The sequence below is a fragment of the Hypanus sabinus genome, chromosome 18 (assembly GCF_030144855.1).
Source record: "Hypanus sabinus isolate sHypSab1 chromosome 18, sHypSab1.hap1, whole genome shotgun sequence".
In the NCBI taxonomy this organism is placed as follows: domain Eukaryota; kingdom Metazoa; phylum Chordata; class Chondrichthyes; order Myliobatiformes; family Dasyatidae; genus Hypanus; species Hypanus sabinus.
The window spans coordinates 37,095,094-37,115,495 of record NC_082723.1 but is presented as its reverse complement, the minus strand read 5'-3'; the positions used below and the strand labels follow the sequence as shown (position 1 = coordinate 37,115,495).

Below are 20,402 nucleotides of genomic sequence, written 5' to 3'. Positions count from 1 at the left end.
CCACAAATCTACAATAAATTGATAATCTAGATGCTGCTTTTCATTCATTACAGCATGAATGCATTTCATTTTTGGGTATTCCAAGATTTTGAATATGCAGCTGTAAGTTCACATTTCTGGTAAATGAGACTAGTGCAGCACATTAACTGTACATTTGTATAAATGCTTAAGTTTTCAATGTTCTTCACCCAGAAACCTTTTTCTCACTGCTGGCACTGATGGACACGTTCATCTATACTCCATGTTGCAAGCCAAGCCAATTCTTTCTCTTCAGTTATCTCAAACATACCTCTTCAGTGTTTGCTGGTCTCCAGTCCGACCTCTAGTCTTTGCTGTAGCCACAGGAGAGGGTAAGTGCAGTTATTGTATGATACTTTTAAAACCTTGGGTTTTGTTTTGATGGGGAAAATTTAAAGACCTGGATTTTAAAAAAATGTATTCCTGTGATGCAGAGGTCACTGGCCAAGCCTGTATGTCCCACCCTGAAGCAAGGAAGCAATTAAGAGTCAATGACATCAATAAGTCAGGTTGTAGGCCAGATTCAATAAGCAGATTTCCTTTCCTGAACCAGCTATTTTATTTACATGGTAACCTGTGGACTCATTGTCACCATGGTTGAGTTTAAATTCCCCAGCTGCTATGTGTAGGATTTGAACTCCTTTCCCTTGATGCAAATCCAGTTACTTAAGCAGTCAGCAACTGCATTCTTGTAGCATAAATTGTAAATAAAGATTAAGTGGCAGAACATGCATTCCTCTTGTTACGTACACCTTAACTGGGTTGTCAAACCAGCAGAAATGGAACACTCGTTGGAGTCTGTAATTACTAGAAACTAATAAAGTTTATTAGTAAATTAAGTAATACAGTACATGAAATGCAAGGATATAAGTGTAACAGGTTAGCAATGATAATATACATAGAAATATGGGAATAGGAATCAGCCAAGCTCTATCGAAGGCTAGGGGTAAATGATAAGTCTTCAAGTGAAGCAGAGTTCAGTTCAGTTTAGTGTAGTTCAAGGTAGTTGTTGTGGCACCGTTGAAGAGAGAGTGAGAGATACAGCTGAAATTTCAGGCAAACCTTCCGTTGTCGTCTTGTCCCATTGTGGTCACGGACTGTGACCCCTCAGTTACAGATGCGACCGTTCTTCCATGGTGAACCCGTCACCCAGCCAAGGGTGGACACACAACAGGTCCCCACCGGTCGTACCTTTACACCCTGAGAGCCTCTGGCCGATTCACGTGAATCGGTCCTCCAAACTCCCACCAATTTGTGGGGGCAGAATGTTCTCTTCAGGGTCTTGTGGCGTGTCTCCTGTTTTATCTCTCCCCCCCCCCCCCCCACCCCATGGGTATCACCTGTCCATTAAACTTCACCATTTCCTTTTATCTCAGCAGGAGTGTTAATGTTCATGTTCAAAGCAAAATGTCCCTGGCAGTATCACTGCAGATGCCAAAATACTGAATTATGTGTCTGTCTCTCGTTATCTTGCTCTTATTAGCCTTTTGAATGGCTCTCCCTTATCTCTCTCGTTATCTCTTTCTCATTAGCATTTTGGATGGCTCTCTTTTATCTCTCTCTCTCTTATTAGCAGCATCGGTTCTGCAGCTCTGCTTGGCTTCACACGTAACACACTCAATGCACAAATTGGTAAGAGAAGCTGTATATATCCAAAAGTGTTTCTTTGAGTCTTTCGTGTCACCCTGTGCTCAGCGTCTTACACTGGTCTGTAATTTTAAATAATATTTTCAGAATTTTCAGCTTGGTTGTCAATCCCTTCATCCTTCTCTTCCCTTTCTGTGGCCTTCTCTCATACTAATACCCTCAGCTCTCTTCTTCCTCCAGTTTTCTCAGCAGCTTTGCCTTGATTTGCTTAGTCTCCAGCCTGAACACTCTGTCCTTTCCTTCTTCTAAGACTTCCCTGAAATCTACAATCTTATCAAGCTTTTGATCACCAGCATTGACCTGATAAAGTTGCTAAATAAAGGCAAGCATTTACTTACACTGTTGGCTGTAGGATATTTTCTGTGCCCTATGTACATTTTGCAAAGAGCAAGGTGGTTTTGACTGCAGTCAGTGGTAATTTATCTTCTATCCAGCTTTAACATTGAGAAAGTATTACAAATCAGAATAGGTTATGAAAGAAAAATTAATATTAATTATTTTTGAGGATGTATCTTGCATAATAGATAAGGGAGAACCAGTAAATGTGGTGCATTTTAATTTTCAAAACTTTTGGTGGAGTACTGCATAAGAGATTGGTTAGCTGGGAGGATATGTGAATTCTGAGAAGGAAACAGCTTCCAAATTAATGGCCATTTATTGCTCTTATTCTGTTTCTAATGAATTGTTAAATTTATATTTAAAGGGTACTGCATTTTTTTGTATCTCAGTATCTTAAATCATTGTGTGAGAGGGATATTTTTAGCCTTAAAAACTGTGTATTTATATTTACAGGAACTGTGCTGATTTATGATCTTGGGCAGAGCTCTCTGTGTCCCTCAATTTCCATTGAACAGTGTGCTGAGAACAAACCAGTTTACTGCCTGGCTTTTAATCCAAAACAACCGCAGCTGCTTGCAGCTGGTAATGCAAAAGGAAGTGTCAAAATCTGGCAGCTGAATGCAGAACTGATGAAGCAACGACCAAGAGAGATGATTTTACTTGAGCAACTTGCTAATGAAGTGGCAGATTGACTGACTGAAGACCTGGAGAATATTTTCCCCAACTCTAGCATTTCCAGCTTGTACATTATGAACTAATTCAGCATATTTCCTTAATTTTTAAATATTCTACTATTAGTCCGTAATACTTTTGTAATACAAAGTATTTAAGAAGCAGAACTCTAATTCCTTAGTCTAGTATACACAGGTTGCATCTTGCGAGAAACTGAATCAGCCTGGTAGCAGCTTTGAATTAGCTGTTCCCATCCAGCATTGTGGAGGATCACCCAATCTTCTCTAAACTGCTCAATTTCCACTTAGTTGCATGTATATCTAGTGAGAGAGACACTAAAGAGGTTTTGCAGGGATTTGGAGGCTACTGAGGGTGTGGATCAGGGTAATCAAGATCCCTATACACCTACATATTTTTCATGAGTAGAACCCAGGAATCCACATTCATTGTAGCAACGGTAACCTACACCCCCAAAAAAACCCTGCAGTCACCACTGTGAGGGGGGGAAACACTATCTGGTATTATGATAAAGGCAGTACTAGTAACATTTGCTGTCAGTTCATAGTAAAACTGAAAGCAATTTAACACATTGTTTAGTGATCCAGCTCTTCAATGTATTGTGCTGCTTTTCAGTTTTTAATTTGATCAGTTTCTCTTGATTGTAATAGTGAAACCTGGACTAAAATACTCATTTTTAAATAATAATGCTTTTTGACAGGATGAGTACTAAATTACATTTCAAAGTTGTATTAAGTGATAATTTATTGAGAACAAATATCTTTATTGTAATTTTCTTGAATTCAAGATGTAGTAATTTTTATTAAATACTTGTCCTTATTTGTGTATTTTCTAAGCTTGAACTTTTCAATACATAAAAATAGCAATGATTGTGGTTTTACTGGTTATTTGTGTTTCAATCAGATTGGGTGTTATTCAACCGCATGACATTGTGATTGCTGGATACAGTTGAACTGTGTTGTTGTTGTTGTTTTGTTGTGGATAATGAGGTGGATTTTCAAAGCTTGCAGGGAGATTTATGCCGGTTAGAAGAATGGGCTGAATGTTGGCAGATGGGAGTTTAATGCTGAGAAGTGTGAGGTTCTACATTTTGGCAGGAATAATCCAAATAGAACATGCAGAGTAAATGGTAGGGCATTGAGGAATGCAGAGGGATCTAGGAATAACTGTGCATAGTTCCCTGAAAGTGGAGTCTCATGTAGATAGGGTGGTGAAGAGGGCTTTTGGAACGCTGGCCTTTATAAATCATAGCATTGAGTACAGAAGTTGGGATGTAATGCCATTGGTAAGGCCAAATTTGGAATATTGTGTGCAGTTCTGGTCACCGAATTATAGGAAAGATATCAATAAATTAGAGAGAGTGCAGAGACGATTTACTAGGATGTTACCTGGGTTTCAGCAATTAAGTTACAGAGAAAGGTTGAACAAGTTAGGTCTCTATTCATTGGAGCGTAGAAGGTTGAGGGGGGGATTTGATCGAGGTATTTAAAATTTTGAGAGGGATAGATAGAGTTGACGTGAACAGGCTGTTTCCATTGAGAGTAGGGGAGATTCAAACTAGACATGATTTGAGAGTTAGGGGGCAGAAGTTTAAGGGAAACACAAGGGGGTATTTCTTTACTCAAAGAGTGATAGCTGTGTGGAATGAGCTTCCTGTAGAAGTAGTAGAGGCCAGTTCAGTTGTGTCATTTAAGGTAAAATTGGATAGGTATATGGACAGGAAAGGAGTGGAGGATTATGAGCTGAGTGCGGGTAGGTGGGACAAGGTGAGATTAAGGGTTTGGCACGGACTAGGAGGGCTAAGATGGCCTGTTTCCGTGCTGTGATTGTTATATGGTTATTTACCACCACCTACTACAATGATTGCTGTTTTTGTGAGCAGTTTTTGGGAAGTACATTCCCTTCACTGTTGACAGGTCTATGTTTCTGGATTAGATCCCCACTCCTTCTCTGGCCTTACTGATCTTGTTCTCTGACATCTGTGTGAATTAGTGGCAATCTTTCAGCAGAAAATTTATTAAAACAATCAGTAGGTCAAATGAAAATTCTAGAGGTGGTACTAAAGAGTACCAGCAATAATGAAATTAGCCTTCTTATTGAACAACATAACCAGTGTTCAGTTTGAATCAGCAAATGTTTATTATTTTCAGCACACTGCAGTAAGGGGTACAAAGTAAAAAATTTTCCAGACGAAGCACAAGCAAATAGATTAATTGACGTCTTGCTGCACAGTTCATAGATGCATGGAAATTAGGCAGGGTCATGCAGAGCAGCTGTTAGCAGGTACACCTGGATTGAGAGAGCTTAATTCACAAACAGTGATCGTGTGAATTCCACGTAGTCGAAGGCCGAAGGAATCTCTCTGCCTTTACTATCTGTATAAGGCTTCATGTGCGAGAGGCAGTAATCAGCCTGCTCCCGTGACAAGTTCTATAAAGAAAGCAGAAGAATTGTCAACTCAAGAACTCCTCCATGTTTAAGCTAGATTTTTACTAGATTTTATTACAATGAGGAAAGGGTTAGTTAGCAATCTTGTCGTGCGAGGCCCCTTGGGTAAGAGTGACCATAATATGGTGGATTTCTTCATTAAGATGGAGAGTGACCTAGTTAATTCAGAAACAAAGGTTCTGAACTTAAAGAAGCGTAACTTTGAAGGTATGAGACATGAATTAGCTAAGATAGACTGGCAAATGATACTTAAAGGGTTGACGGTGGATATGCAATGGCAAGCATTTAAAAATCGCATGGATAAACTACAACAATTGTTCTTCCAAGTTTGACAAAACAATAAACCAGGGAAGGTAGTGCACCCGTGGGTGACAAGGGAAATTAGGGATAGTATCAAGTTCAAAGAAGAAACATATAAATTAGCAAAAAAAAACACGGCACACCTGAGGACTGGGAGAAATTCAGAGACCAGCAGAGGACAAAGGGCTTAATTAGGAAAGGGAAAAAAGATTATAAGAGAAAGCTGGCAGGGAACATAAAAACTGACTGTAAAAGCTTTGATAGATACGTGAAAAGAAAACGATTGGTCAAGACAAATATAGGTCCTTTACAGTCAGAAACAGGTGAATTGATCATAGGGAACAAAGATGTGGCAGACCAATTGAATAAATACTTTGGTTCTGTCTTCACTAAGGAGGATATAAATAATCTTCCGGAAATAGTAAGGGCCCGAGGGTCTTGTGAGATGGAGGAACTGAGGGAAATACATGTTAGTAGGGAAGTGGTGTTAGGTAAATTGAAGGGATTAAAGGCAGATAAATCCCCAGGGCCAGATGGTCTGCATCCCAGAGTGCTTAAGGAAGTAGCCCAAGAAATAGTGGATGCATTAATGATAATTTTTCAAAACTCTTTAGATTCTGGATTAGTTCCTGAGGATTGGAGGGTGTCTAAAGTAACCCCACTTTTTAAAAAAGGAGGGAGAAAGAAACTGGGGAATTATAGACCAGTTAGTCTGACATCGGTGGTGGGGAAAATGCTAGAGTCGGTTATCAAAGATGTGATAACAGCACATTTGGAAAGAGGTGAAATCATCGGACAAAGTCAGCATGGATTTGTGAAAGGAAAATCATGTCTGACGAATCTTACAGAATTTTTTGAAAATGTAACTAGTAGAGTGGATAGGGGAAAACCAGTGGATGTGGTATATTTAGATTTTCAAAAGGCTTTTGACAAGGTCCCACACAGGAGATTAGTGTGCAAACTTAAAGCACACCGTATTGGGGGTATGGTTTTGATGTGGATAGAGAATTGGTTGGCAGACAGGAAGCAAAGAGTGGGAGTAAACGGGACCTTTTCAGAATGGCAGGCAGTGACTAGTGGGGTACCGCAAGGCTCAGTGCTGGGACACCAGTTGTTTACAATATATATTAATGATTTAGACAAGGGAATTAAATGCAGCATCTCCAAGTTTGCGGATGACACGAAGCTAGGTGGCGGTGTTAGCTGTGAGGAGGATGCTAAGAGGATGCAGGGTGACTTGGTGAGTGGGCAAATTCATGGCAGATGCAATTTAATGTGGATAAATGTGAGGTTATCCACTTCGGTTGCAAGAACAGGAAAACAGATTATTATCTGAACAGTGGCCGATTAGGAAAAGGGGAGATGCAACGATTCCTGGGTGTCATTGTACACCAGTCATTGAAGGTGGGCATGCAGGTACAGCAGGCGGTGAAAAAGGCAAATGGTATGTTGGCATTCATAGCAAAAGGATTTGAGTACAGGAGCAGGGAGGTTCTACTGCAGTTGTACAAGGCCTTGGTGAGACCGCACCTAGAATATTGTGTGCAGTTTTGGTCCCCTAATCTGAGGAAAGACATTCTTGCCATAGAACAAGTACAAAGAAGGTCACCAGATTGATTCCTGGGATGGCAGGACTTTCATATGAAGAAAGACTGGATTGACTAGGCTTATACTCACTGGAATTTAGAAGATTGAGGGGGGATCTTATTGAAACGTATAAAATTCTAAAGGGATTGGACAGGCTAGATGCAGGAAGATTGTTTCCGATGTTGGGGAAGTCCAGAACGAAGAGTCACAGTTTGAGGATAAAGGGGAAGCCTTTTAGGACCGAGATGAGGAAAAACTTCTTCACACAGAAAGTGGTGAATCTGTGGAATTCCCTGCCACAGGAAACAGTTGAGGCCGGTTCATTGGCTATATTTAAGAGGAAGTTAGATATGGCCCTTGTGGCTAAAGGGATCAGGGGGTATGGAGAGAAAGCAGGTACAGGGTTCTGAGTTGGATGAACAGCCATGATCATACTGAATGGCGGTGCAGGCTCGAAGGGCCTACTTCTGCACCTATTTTCTATGTTTCTAGATCAAATTGACAATATTGTTCTTACACGTCTATATCCAGTACTATGAGGCCATCCATTGGTTGATCACTGACATTATGGCCTAGCTTTCTGCATGATATGCAGGCTGATATTTAAGGCAGAGCAATACAATATGCATAGCAAGCTGTTGCCCATGAAGCTGATGAATTCAAAGAATGTCAGAGACAGATTGTCACCAGCAGCATTGTAGGAGTTGGTTGTCAATATTGAACTCAATGCCTTTGGGACTTCAGCTCCAGATTTTTTTTTCTGGGTTTACTCCCAAAGCACTCTCCATGAGTGCGCATAGCTGCAAGGCAGGGGAGGTTTTCCATTCTCCTAGATGAGTTGCCAACCACTGCTAACAAGCCCTATCTGCCCCAACTGACTGGTTCTGAGGCACCAGTAACCTAACTGCCTTTGCCCCTTCTGTCAGTAGAAATGGTTCTGCAGGACTTAGTGGCTAAGCCACTCAAAAAGGCCAGGAGCTGGACCTCGTTGCCACAGGCTATTTGAGATGCTCAAAATTGGGAGCATTTAATAGGTAGTTGGAACTTAGCCTCATTACCCCACCCCACGTCTATGACAACCTTAAGGAACCATCCAGCACTAAAACAATGTGAAATGGTTATGTACAGATGTCCAGTACTGATCAATATAGCACTGTGGCATCCATTATAGCAACCTGCTTTTTCTTGAACTGCAACTTTGCAAATTCCTCTTGATGTCCATGCTCTGATGTTCTACAGTTGTTTTGCTTTCAAATAAAGGAGAAGATTGCTGGGATTGAAACACTTGATTTTTTTGTTAGATATACAGGTACCAAAGGGATAATGTCCCTTTGTTTAAAAAGGGTGGTGGGGGCAAGCTTACAAATAGACTGGTGAGCTTACAGTGCTAGGGAACATACTGAAGATTAAGGGGATAGGATTTGTGTTAACTTGGAAGGGAAGGGACCGTTCAGAAGTCAGCATTCTTTTGAGCAAGAAACGTTACCTCAAAACCTAATTATTTTTTGGGTAAGTAGCAAAGAAAATTGGAGTTGGAGCAGTAGATGTGGTTTACATGGACTGCATTAAGATTTCTGGCAAGGTCCCACATGGCAGCCTGGTCAAGGATTGGTGGAATTCTATGTAAGGATATAGAGGAATGTAATTAAACTGAAAAACAGTGCGGAGTGGTGGCAGATGGAACTTAATTGCCTGGCAGTATGAAGTAATGAAGTTTGGGAACTTGAATTCTAGTCGGACATAAATACATAGTCTTTAAAAGTGGCTCCACATGTGGATGAGGTAATAAAGGCAGCACTTGGTGTGTTTGCCTTCACAGGCTGAATCATCAAGTATAAAAGAGTTGAAAGGTGTAGAAAACATTATTTAGACTGCACAGTGTACAGTTCTGATTATACTACAGGGATGATGTGGTAGTAATATTGAGTGCAGAAGAGTTTCATCAGAATCTTGCCTGGTGTGGAGGCTGACATGAGCATTGTGACCAAAAGGGGCTTGTTTCTATGTTGTACAATTCTATAATTCAATCAACAAACCATATCTGTTTTAGTACCTGATATAATTCTTCACGTGTGACAAATGGTTTTCCTTCTGAGCTGAGGGCACGGAAAGCACTCTCAATCTCCTCACTGGACTTAACATTCTCTGTTTCTCTACTGATCATAAAGGCCATGTATTCCTGTAGTGAAACGTATCCATCTCTGCAAATCAGATAAAGGAAACATTAAAATGCAGGCAAGGAAAATGAACTGGAAATCTCTAAATTTAACTACATTCAATGCAAAGTAGAGTAGTAGTAATTGTATTAATATGTATTATATACTATATTAATATGTATTATATACTAGAGTAACTTGAATTTGGATTGAGTAAGTTGAAGTGATTTGAAGTTCCCATTCAAAAGGCATGTAAACGTCTGGTTTAGACAGTAAGTACTGACCAATAGTCTTACAGTGAAATGCATGGGAGCAAGCAAGAAGGATTGAAACCCATGGCCGATTCTCCTACCAAGAGGGAATTAAAGTTACTTGTAATGTTCGTTCTGCCTTTGAACAAGGATAATTAAGACTAGCTATGTCACACAGGTCACAATACAATTTATTTGTTGCATTGCTTAATTACTCTATTCCAGCCTTTAACAAATTAGTTAAGTCTTATTTCTAAGAAGTTATGGTGTGATAAAGTCTTGAATTATCTCCTGCACCAAACTGTGGACTCTTCTCACCGGTTGGGATCAACAGCATTCAATATAGTTTCAAATTCGAGGTCCTGTTCTCCTTCCTCTACCATTGGCAAATCATAACCCAGAGAGCGCAAGCATGATTTAAATTCCTGATGATTTAGACGTCCTAATTTGTCCTTGTCGAAATGCCTAGGAGAAAAATAGAAATATTTAATGTCACCATAGTAGCAACACATTAAAAAATACACAAAATAAACAAGCCAACTTACTTGAACATCATACTGAATTCTTTAAGAGCTTCCTCTGTTACACCAGTAGTGTTCCTAAAAATAAAAAGAGAAGCAATCAGTGTAATTTTCATAACAAATTTACACTTCTACTTGCTCATGCAAATTGAAAATAAAGGCAAGGAAATGTGATGTACTTTTCTACGTTCCTATGTTGAGATACAGATGATGTGACCTGACTTTTCTGCTTTAAGTTCTAATGTGATTATATCAAATTCCATGACAAGTTTGTAAACCTTACCTTACAATTGTATGCATTATGCAAGAACTGCTTGTTAAAGTAAAGGCTTGGTTCTACATAAAATTTATTTCCTTTACTATATGCCTTAGTGCCTTTCAAGTTGATTTCTCATTCATTTTCTTCCAAAATAATTGTTGCTGCTTTCACATTCTGATAGGCAGTGATAAGCAGCGTATGTCACTGTGGACCAAAGGGCCTGTTGCTGTGTTGTACTGTTCTATGTTGTTCAGATCACCCTCCATCTCTTGTGTAAAACCTTACATTTGTCCTTTGTATAATGTAATATAGAAACAGCTTCCATTTGCTTAGCATACACACACACACATACATAACCTGATAAAGGGTCTCAGCCCAGAACAAAGACTGTTTACTCTTTTCCATAGATGCTGCCTGACTTGCTGAGTTACTCTAGCATTCTGTGTGTTGCTTCAGATTTCCAACACCTGCAGATTTTTTTTGTGTTTGTGATATATATTTTTTACTCCAGCTTCACTAGCCTAACAATGTAGTTAAAATTCTTCTTGCCTGCAGTCCACATACTCGAGGACCTCCACGTTCTTCCCAAGTGTTTAAGCTATTTTTGCTTACCTAGCCTGTATTTGTTGTTCCAAGTTGTGTTGCATTCTCATGCCCAGTTGATCTAGTTGGTCCCATTGCTGTGCCAATCCCACAGTACTGTGCTCTGTGTACTTATTATCCAAGATCAATGCCTCCTCCATTGCTGCCCCAAGGTCTTCAATCTTTTTCAATTGACTTCTCATTGCCCGAATCTCCTGATGCTTTCTCTGTGAATGAATAGATTTGAGGGTCATTTCCATAAGACACAGCAACAGTATTAGGTTGTTTGGCCTATGAGATCTGCTCTGCCATTCAATCATGGCTGATCCTTTTTACCCTTCCACAGCCTACCCCCCCCCCCTCCCCCTGGCCTTCTCCCTGTAACCTTTGATGCCATGTACAATCCTATCAATCTCTACCTTAAATACACCCAATGACCCGGCCTTCAGAGCTGCCTGTGGTAACAAATTCCACAAATTCACCACCCTCTGGCTACAGAAATTTCTCTGCCTTTCTATTGTAACTGGATTACCCTCTACCCTGAGGCGTGCCCCTTTGTACTAGACTCCCACACCATAGGAAACATCCTTTACACATCTACTCTGTCTAGATCTTTCAACATTCGTAAGGTTCCAATGAGATCCCCCTGCTCATCCTTCTAAATTCCAGTGAGTACAGACCCAGAGCTATCAAACGTTCCTTGTAATATAACCCTTGCGTTCCTGGAATCATCCTTATGAACCTCCTCTGAACCCTCTCCAACGCCAGCTCATCTTTTCTTAGATGAGGAGCCCAAATCTGTTCACAAGACTCAAGGTGAGGCCTCACCAGTGCCTTGTAAAGCTTCAGCATCACATCCATGCTCTTGTAATTCTAGACCTCTTGAAATGAATGCTAACATTACATTTGCCTTCCTCACCACCGACTCTACCTGCAAGTTAACCTTTAGTCTTCTGCACAAGGACTCCCAAGTCCCTCTGTGTATCAGATTTTTGGATTTTCTCCCTGTTTAGAAAACATTTATTTCTACTTCCAACATCGTACTTCATTTGCCACTCTTTTGCTCATTCCCCTAATCTGTCTAAGTCCTTTTGCAACCTACCTGTTTTCTCAACACTACCAATCCCTCCACCAATCTTTGTATCTTTTGCAAACTTGCAACCAAGCCATCTATTCCATCATCTAAACGATTGATATACAGCATATAAAGAAGTGGTCCCAACACTGACCCCTGTGAACACCACTGGCAGCCAACCAGAAAAGAATCCTTTTATTCCCAGTCACTGCCTCCTACTAATCAGTCAATACTCGAACCATGCCAGTAACTTTTCAGTGTTACCATGGGCTCTTAACTTGGTAAGCAGTCGCATGTATGGCGTATTTCCCTCCAGGTTCTATTTTGCTCACCAGTTCTTTCTAATACCAGTTCCTTTTGTACCACGACAAAGCCACAAAGCTATTAATGCACGATATTCTAAGTGCAAGCCATAAAGAATGCAAAAGCAGTTATGAGTCTTTCCCATTATAATTGGATGCCTACTAAAACTAAAGAACACATATGATTATTTATTTTTTGAGATACAGTGCAGAATAGACCCAGAATAGTGCAGAATTGTCACAGGACAATTTACAACAACCAATTAACCTACCAAGCGGTATGTCTTTGGACTGTGGGAGGAAACTGGGGCACCTGGAGAAAGCCCAAGTGGTCACAGGGAGAATATACAAACTCCTTACAGGCAGCAGCAGGAATTGAACGCTGGTCACCCGTACTGTAAAGCATTGTGCTAACCACTACACTACTGTGCTGCCTTAATTGTACACGATCTCCACCAGCAAAATATACATTGGAATGAATAAAGGGTATTTTCATAAAAGAAACAACAAGTTTTTAAATTAAAACATGTTAGAATTATAATCAGTAATATCTACATTTTAGTCAGTGCTCCTTCTTTACCCAACGATCTGTAATAAACCTCCACTTAAGCCTTAGTTGTACACTAAATGATTACAATGCTCCGAGGCTTAGAGAGCACACAATAATTAAATGCCCAAAGTTCAAAAAGGAAGTCATAATCTTGGAAAAGATGCCAAGGAACTTTACCGGAATGGGATAAGATAGACGGTTTTTGATGTATACATTTATGAACATTGATTACTCTTGATATTAATTCGGTGACATGAAAGACACTTCTAGATATAAAGCATGCAGGGATAAACAGTTTCCCCTGAAAAACAACTGGGCAAAAACATCTGGAGGCGGAATAAGAAATTACTTCGAGGTTTCTAAATTTCTGCAAAGCATTATTTTGATAGACGTAATCAGTCCCTTTCTTTTAAAAAAAAGATAGGTTTGATGGGCTCCTTTCAGGGGCTGGGGGTGAAAATCAAAAGACATCACAGGCAAGAGTGGAAGGTCTCTTCTGTGATACAAAATTCTGTAAAGATCCACTATAACTAACACAGAAAGACTGCTCCTGCACAGTAAATTGAACTGCTCGGATCTCACTTTCTCTCCTAATTTTAAAACATTTTAGTAATCGTTCCATATTTTAATGGCATAGTGCCAACAAAATGCTTTCCAATTTGTCATTTTTTGAGGAATAATCCAGAGACTTTCTCTGCCTAGCACTGAACAAGGGCTTGATTGGCTGCTGTTGTGGCCTATGTTGCTCTGCCAAGCACTGTGGGCAGCTATGTTGTCGCCATATGCGGGATATTTGTGCACACCCTTGAATGTGTTGGTTATTAATACAATGACACATTTTACTGTATGTTCTGATGCATACATGATTAATAAATCTTGAATCTTGATTGTTCAAATAAGATTTGAAAATGCGAAGTCTTGAAAGATATCATGGGAGAGCCATTAACCACTTCTGTCTATTAAAAACAGAGAGTCTATTATTCAAAGCTGGAGAGAACAAAGCTTTTCCTACCTTGGTCGCTTCCAACTGTGATTCCAGTGTTCCCGATTCCTCCACCATGCAAGACCTGATACACAAATTGAACAAAATTACAAAATAATCTAATGAGAGCATATTGATTATTCAGGTATATTACCTTTTAAATAAAAATTCTAGAAGCCATCAAACTCAAAATGGTGAATTAAAAAAAAATCACAATTCTGGAACCTAAGCGCAGATTACAGATTGTTTCTCAAATAAAAAATGCTTTCCAGAAAACAGTTTTTGTTTAAAAACTACTTAACTGTAGCTTTATAAACGTTCAAGGATCTCATGTCTTATTTAAAACGGACATTAGTTGACCTTTCCCGATTTAAAAAGTAAATGAATTTATCAAAAACAATTATGAAAGATCACCTTTATTAAAAGGAATACATGAATCCAGATTTAGGTCTGCTACCTGATCTTAAGGCTATGAAATTCAGTTTTGAAAAAATAAATTGCTTTTGTTTGTAGGAAGTGACACTAAAATGTCTATTGGTTCACAATTTTGTAATCTAGAATGGGGAGCACTCTGCTTCACGTGTAAAAAAAAATCTGATACTTTTACTTGTTTGAATTCACAATGCTCTGTTTTTAAGGTACAGATTTATGGCATGCTAAACGCAACTGCTCTAGCTTCTAATGCAAAATCTTCTGCTCTATAACAGTAACATCTTAGTCTGCATAAACCAAGAGCAGAGTTTTGCAGCAATATTCAGCTCATTAAATACAAAAGCTGGAAAACCTAAATTAATTAATATGTTACTTGCAACAAGCCATTCACCCTACCAGGTCCTCCAGAGCAATTCCATCAGTCCCATTGTTGCCTCCAATTTCCCCCTGCAGATGTGCAACTTATTTTCTCACATGCCGAACAGAGCACATGACAGAGAACATGGTGCATGGCAACAGAGAAACGGATAATTTTTATGTCTTCGTTACTTAACCACACTAAGGGATATTTTTACTGTAGCCTATTAAACTACTAGCATGCCTTTGGGTCACAGGAGGAAACCACAGCATCCAGCAGAAGTCATTAGTACGTGTAACTCCATACAGGATCTAAGATAAGGATCAAACTTGTGGCTCTGGAGCTGTGAGGGAGTAACATCAACAGCTGCACTATAGCTAAACTCCAGAAACCGAGCACAGAGTCAGTCACGTAAAGGATAAAGAGCAAATATAGAGCTTGATTTTTAGCCAGTCATTTTGGATTGGCAACAGCATCCCCGCAATTACCATTAGCACAGGCACACCACAAATCTGTCTGCATAGCCCCCTGCTTGACTCACTCTATACTTATGATGGCAAGGCCAAGCACAACTCCAATACCGTATTTAAGTATGAACAGTAAAACCTACAAAAAGTAGTGGATACACCCCAGTCCATCATGGGTAAAGTCCTCTCCACCACTAAGCACTGAGCAAGGAGCACTGTCACAGGAAGGCAACATCATTCATTATCGAGGGCCCCCACCATCCAGGCCGTGCTCTCTTTTACTGCTGCCATCAGGAAGGAGGTACAGGAGTCTCCGGACCCATACCACTAGTTCAGGAACAGTTATTACCTCTCAACTATCAGGCTCTTGAGTCAGAGCATATAACTTCACTCACCCCATCACTGAACTGTTCTCACAACTTTTAAGGACTCTTCCTCTCATGTTCTCCATATCTACCTCTTTATTATTCCATTGTTCTTCTTTTTGTATTTGCTCAGTTTGTTATCTTTTGCATATTGGTTGTTTGTAAGTGTCGTGTGTGGTCTCTCATTGATTCTTGACATTTACTGTGAATGCCCGCAAGAAAAAAATCTCAGAACTGTATATGCGACATCTATGTACTTTGATAATTTCCTTTGAACTTGTGGAATGAATCAGTTATAAAGAATGTTAAAGTCAGAATGTATTAAAACCATTAGGACAGAATCCTTTCTCTGTTCTGTATAGATCTCAGCCTTCTCAGCCATTCACTAAACAAAATCAGTAAAGGGCAAGTGAAAATCAGTATTCAAAGGGCATGAAGCAGGAGGAACATGGGTAGAAGCCTAGAAGATTATTCTTCTAAATCACAGAATGTACGTTAATTAACTGAGGCAGAAAATAAAATGGGCATCATCGTTAAAGAAAATTGCATGTCAGTATTATGGATACCCACATGTGTGAATTTAGGAATAATTCTGAAGTATACAAACAGATGTTTATAGCTGCAACTCAAACCAGTTTCACAGTTGCTTCTTCAATAAATTAATACTCAGGTGAAATGTTACATCCTGGAATAAAGGCCCATATTAATCAGTAGAAGATTAATGTTTTATCAAAAAAGACTAATTAAGATTGTTAAAAAAAATCCCATGTTGCAGTTCCGTTTCAACATGCCTATGAACTTTAGTCTAATTTACATTATAACATGAGAATCCCCCAAGTCAGGTGAGTAACAATTTATTAACATGTAATTAGGTTAACACTCCCTTTGTCAATTAAGTTACATAACTGATTATACCATTTTACTTTTCAAAAGGTGTCTCTCTCTTTTGGTGATGTCAGAGGATGTTACTCAGGTTCTGCATTTATGATTTGGACTTTACGCTATGGATTTTTTCTGTCTTATGATTTTTATATTCTGTGTTTTTACGAGTTATTTCTTGGTTTTTTTTGTGCAGGGCACGGGGGTTTGGGGTTGATGTTCTTGTTGCGTTTTTTGGGGCAGAGGGGGATTGGGAGATTGATGATTGTGTTACTGTTTTGTGTACTGGGGTGGGTCTTCTGTTTCTCTTTGAACTGACTTCTATGGTTTTCTTTGTTTTGTGACTATCTGGAGAAGACAAATCTCAGAGTTGTATATGGCATACACACTTTAATAATAAATGCACCTTTGAATCTTTTGAAATTATTCTCCAAGGAAAGTAAAGACAATGGGAACTAAAATCATAACTAAGTGCTACCAAAATAAACAAAAATGTCATATCTGTCCATAATGGAAGCATTCCTTCAAAAACTTGATTCTTTCATTATGCTGTCATGATTCAGGACCAACACCTTTGCCCACATCCCTGTCTGCAAAGTGAGTAAGTTCCTATTTCTTACGTTCTTATTAAGCATAGGGTCATCCAAGCATTGAAGACTTAGGAAAAAACCTGAACTTACCAAGCTGAATGTGAGCTAGATTTATTGTCACCAGTTATTGAATGAGGATTATTCAAGAATGAGGTGATTGGAGATGCAGATACACAAGGTGCTCGTGTGCATATGGAATACCTGGATAAAATAGTCTCTGAGCTCAAAGATTCAAGTTATGATTGTGTAAACGAAGGCTGCTCTTTTTTTTTTGTTTTTAATTATACATTCCCAAATCTGCCCTCAGGTCTAACCGGTGTGTCAACAGTCTGGAATGAAAAACCTCAAATCAAATTAGCTCTCGTGGGACATGTATGAGATGAAATGGCAGCACGGATGCCATCTGGGTTCTGAAAGTTTTTAAAGCATATCCCTGATGATTCTGTGAGTGGCTGAAAACACAGGGGCAATGATGTACCATGTTCATTTCTTGCTACACCATGTGATCTTCTACAGTGACAGAAAACAATTCATAATTTGGGCTTGGCATCTGTAAGGAGGGTGTATGGGAGACTGGGTGGTATGGTCTGAAAACTGAAATTTAGGCTTCCTGAATGCAGTTTAGATTCAAACATTTGTCAAAATCACCACCTTCAAGAATAACAAAGGATTGGAAGCACTGTAATACCATCTCTCCTAAATGAACATTAAAAAGAGAATTTAAATACAATTCACTCATTGGTCAAATAACGTGTCAGAAAAATGACAACTATGCTGACCACTTGTTGACATTGTCAAGGAAGAAGTCAGTGTCTTGAAGCAAGGAGCAAGATGTTTAAAAAAAAACTTCGATGTTCACGCTGAATTTGTGACACGGACCCCAAGATCAATTATACCTCAGGCAAAAGGCAACTGGGACCATTATCACCAGTTACTCCATGCAATGTTAGATCTACTCATGATGATAGCAGTGGCATCATAAAGGCACATCATTTAATTTACCCAAGAAGCCCTATACTTAGGGGAATTAACAAAAGCTGTGAGCTTATAGCAGTGATGTTAGTATTGGAGGAAAATCCCATTCAGATGGCATATAGGCAAGAGCGTTGCAAACAACACAGAAAAATGAGGAAGAAAGAAAAACCTTCCAGTCAGATCATCCCCAACTTCATACTGATAGACATGAATGACACGACGATATGCTATGCTATTAGGAAAAAGAAGACAAAATTGAAAAAGAAAGAACACATATATAAATGAGTTTGGAACCAAACACTACGTTGTAACACAATTTTTACCATGCTCATGTTGAAAAATCAATAGTCTCAGTTTGACAAACATAATCTCAATACAAAGACAGCTGGGCTATCTAGTCAGGGAAGTCTGTACATCCAAATGCCCTAATAAATGTATTTATGAAAAATATACTCTGCACGCTCCCTGCAGTAATCCAAACTTGTTTTAAATAGAGTACTGCTCACTCTTCATTCTGGCACTGCCAATTCCCAATTCAGTGAATTAAAAATCCTTGCTGACACACTGCTTCAGTACTTCATCTACCCAACGCTGTGCAAGCTGCACATCCCACATCTTTGGTCTGAGAATTACTGACACTCATGCAATAAACAAAAAGGAATTAACATTTTGGGCAAGGAACAATGCTGATGAAAGATTAATCTGAAAAAGTAACTCAGTTTCTCTTTTCAGACTTTCTGCAATATTTAACGGGTTTAGTATATGATTTCTAGAATTCATAGCTATCAGATTTGGATCAATATTCTTGCTAAAACTGTTGCATTTTACTCTAACTGTTACGGGAAATTACTCTTTCAATACTAAAATAACCTTTTCCTTTTAATTATTTTATTAACAATAACTGTAAATGGTGGGAAAGATCTGATAGCCATTTTTTTTTATTCATTTAATGAAACCATTTACACCAATAGATTCTGGCTTTGGTTTGTTAGTTAAAATTTTCATCATTCTCTCCCACCATAAATCAAAAGAAAGAACACAAAAAGATGACAACAAGCAACAGGCAGACAAGATCACAGCAAAGTACAATACAAAAAGCGATATTAACCCATCCAGTAGGTATGTCCTGTAGACAGCATCCAAGCATCAGGCAGCAGTAGAGAAGAAGAAATTCCAGGATGGGGCAAGGAGAGGAGAGAACAACAAAATTCATTAATCAGCATAAAATTGCAAATTCATCATAATGTAACAAACATTAGTTACCACCACTTTCAGACATGGCTGCATTATATTACTTAAGCATTTGATAAGCAATCAATATTTTAGAGGCTGGAAGAAATTTTCAAAGGGTTGACCACTGTATCAAGACAGATTTAAAGAGATGCTTAAAAAAAGGTTAGGTGGAGGGAAGAAGGTTTACAGCAGACAGCTCCATGGTGGAGCTTGCATAGCCACAAGGATAAAGGACAGCATGACATTCTGCATGAAACTTGCAATTCACTGTGACCAAGAAAATCAAGCAATTGTTTCTTCAAGAATGTTTAAAAGCAAAGATACTTTTAAATAAACAATTGCAACTTACACCAGAAGATTCAATAAATCACACAGATAATGTATCTGTCAGGGAGGCCTGCCAGTTTAATTCCCAGCTCTAAATGAACCAACAGAGTCCACCATGCAAAGTCCCATCCTACAATTAGGTTCATCAAGTGAAAGTGGGACAAATTCAGCCAGGGCTTCTTCTCCTGGCCCATGACACCTGCTTTAAGGTGTATCACTGCTAATACCAGACAGTGATAGGATGACATTCCACTCCTGTCTCCTGCTGACCCTTTTTCCACTAATGACCACATATAGGAATAGAGGTTTATCCTCAGAAATGCTTTTCAGCATTTAATTAGTTAATGAGTTTATTAGGATGTCATCTATCTTCAACATGATTTCCAAAATCTATCAGCTTTTTCAATATTTTAAAATAACTCACAACATTAACAGCTTTTTGGAAGCATTGTTCCAGATCCTTGTGGTCTAATTTACATCATCCAGTTTGAATATGAAAGTACTAATTTATTGGCCTGGACATTCATACAAAAGAATAAAAATTTAATTTATGCAACTTCTAAAAAAATTAACTCTTTCTACGCAGGTAGATCAAGTGCTTTATATATTACACAAATCCTACTGTATAAAGCAGAACAGTGTGAGCTTTAAAAAGGAACACCGCACCTTGTTTCCTGCAGCCATTGGTGAAAAGTGTTCGCATGCTGTGCAAATTCCTGACGTAATTTATCATTCTCTTCTTGGCGCCTCTGTTCTTTCTGCAATTCCATTTCCCGTTCCTGTTAAGGTACCAATAAAATAGCTTTAGTGCTATACCAGGCCAAGGGCAATGTGAGTTATCATTTATTAAACTAAAAAAAAACAGCTGCAAAATATGGCAGTACACCTGTCTCAACAACAAAAAAAATTATTCAAATCCCACTTCCAAAACAATGGGAGAATGGATATTACAGAAAAATGCATTGACAAAAGCAGCACTTTGGATAGAAAAAAAACAAAACAGCGGCCAGTAAAGATTCAAATGAGGCTGTTGCTGTTTGACTCAATTTAACTGAAGTTACAAATGTGG

At 38.9% G+C, this 20,402-nt stretch overlaps 2 protein-coding genes across 9 annotated transcripts in view; one reads left to right on the top strand and one right to left on the bottom strand.

Annotated features, from left to right (window-relative positions):
• Positions 1–3,980, top strand: part of dync2i2 (dynein 2 intermediate chain 2) — a 38,460-nt gene extending 34,480 nt beyond the window's left edge. Inside the window, exons 7-8 of the mRNA XM_059994132.1 lie at positions 193–350; positions 2,458–3,980. Of these exons, the coding sequence (XP_059850115.1) occupies positions 193–350; positions 2,458–2,696 (397 nt within the window). The 3' untranslated portion in view covers positions 2,697–3,980. The remainder of the gene's footprint in view (positions 1–192; positions 351–2,457) is intronic.
• An 829-nt stretch (positions 3,981–4,809) lies between these two features.
• The window catches only part of sptan1 (spectrin alpha, non-erythrocytic 1), a 122,876-nt gene continuing 107,283 nt past the window's right edge, over positions 4,810–20,402 (bottom strand). For 5 of the 8 annotated variants that reach the window (XM_059994127.1, XM_059994128.1, XM_059994123.1 and 2 more), the window contains 9 exons: positions 20,000–20,112; positions 18,882–18,899; positions 17,943–18,005; positions 13,738–13,792; positions 10,829–11,025; positions 9,982–10,035; positions 9,755–9,901; positions 9,083–9,230; positions 4,810–5,124 (listed from right to left, as the gene is read on the bottom strand). In XM_059994127.1, coding sequence (XP_059850110.1) covers positions 4,999–5,124; positions 9,083–9,230; positions 9,755–9,901; positions 9,982–10,035; positions 10,829–11,025; positions 13,738–13,792; positions 17,943–18,005; positions 18,882–18,899; positions 20,000–20,112 — 921 coding nt within the window. In that variant the 3' untranslated portion in view covers positions 4,810–4,998. The remainder of the gene's footprint in view (positions 5,125–9,082; positions 9,231–9,754; positions 9,902–9,981; positions 10,036–10,828; positions 11,026–13,737; positions 13,793–17,942; positions 18,006–18,881; positions 18,900–19,999; positions 20,113–20,402) is intronic. The other 3 variants (XM_059994126.1, XM_059994129.1, XM_059994130.1) reach the window with 1 other exon arrangement.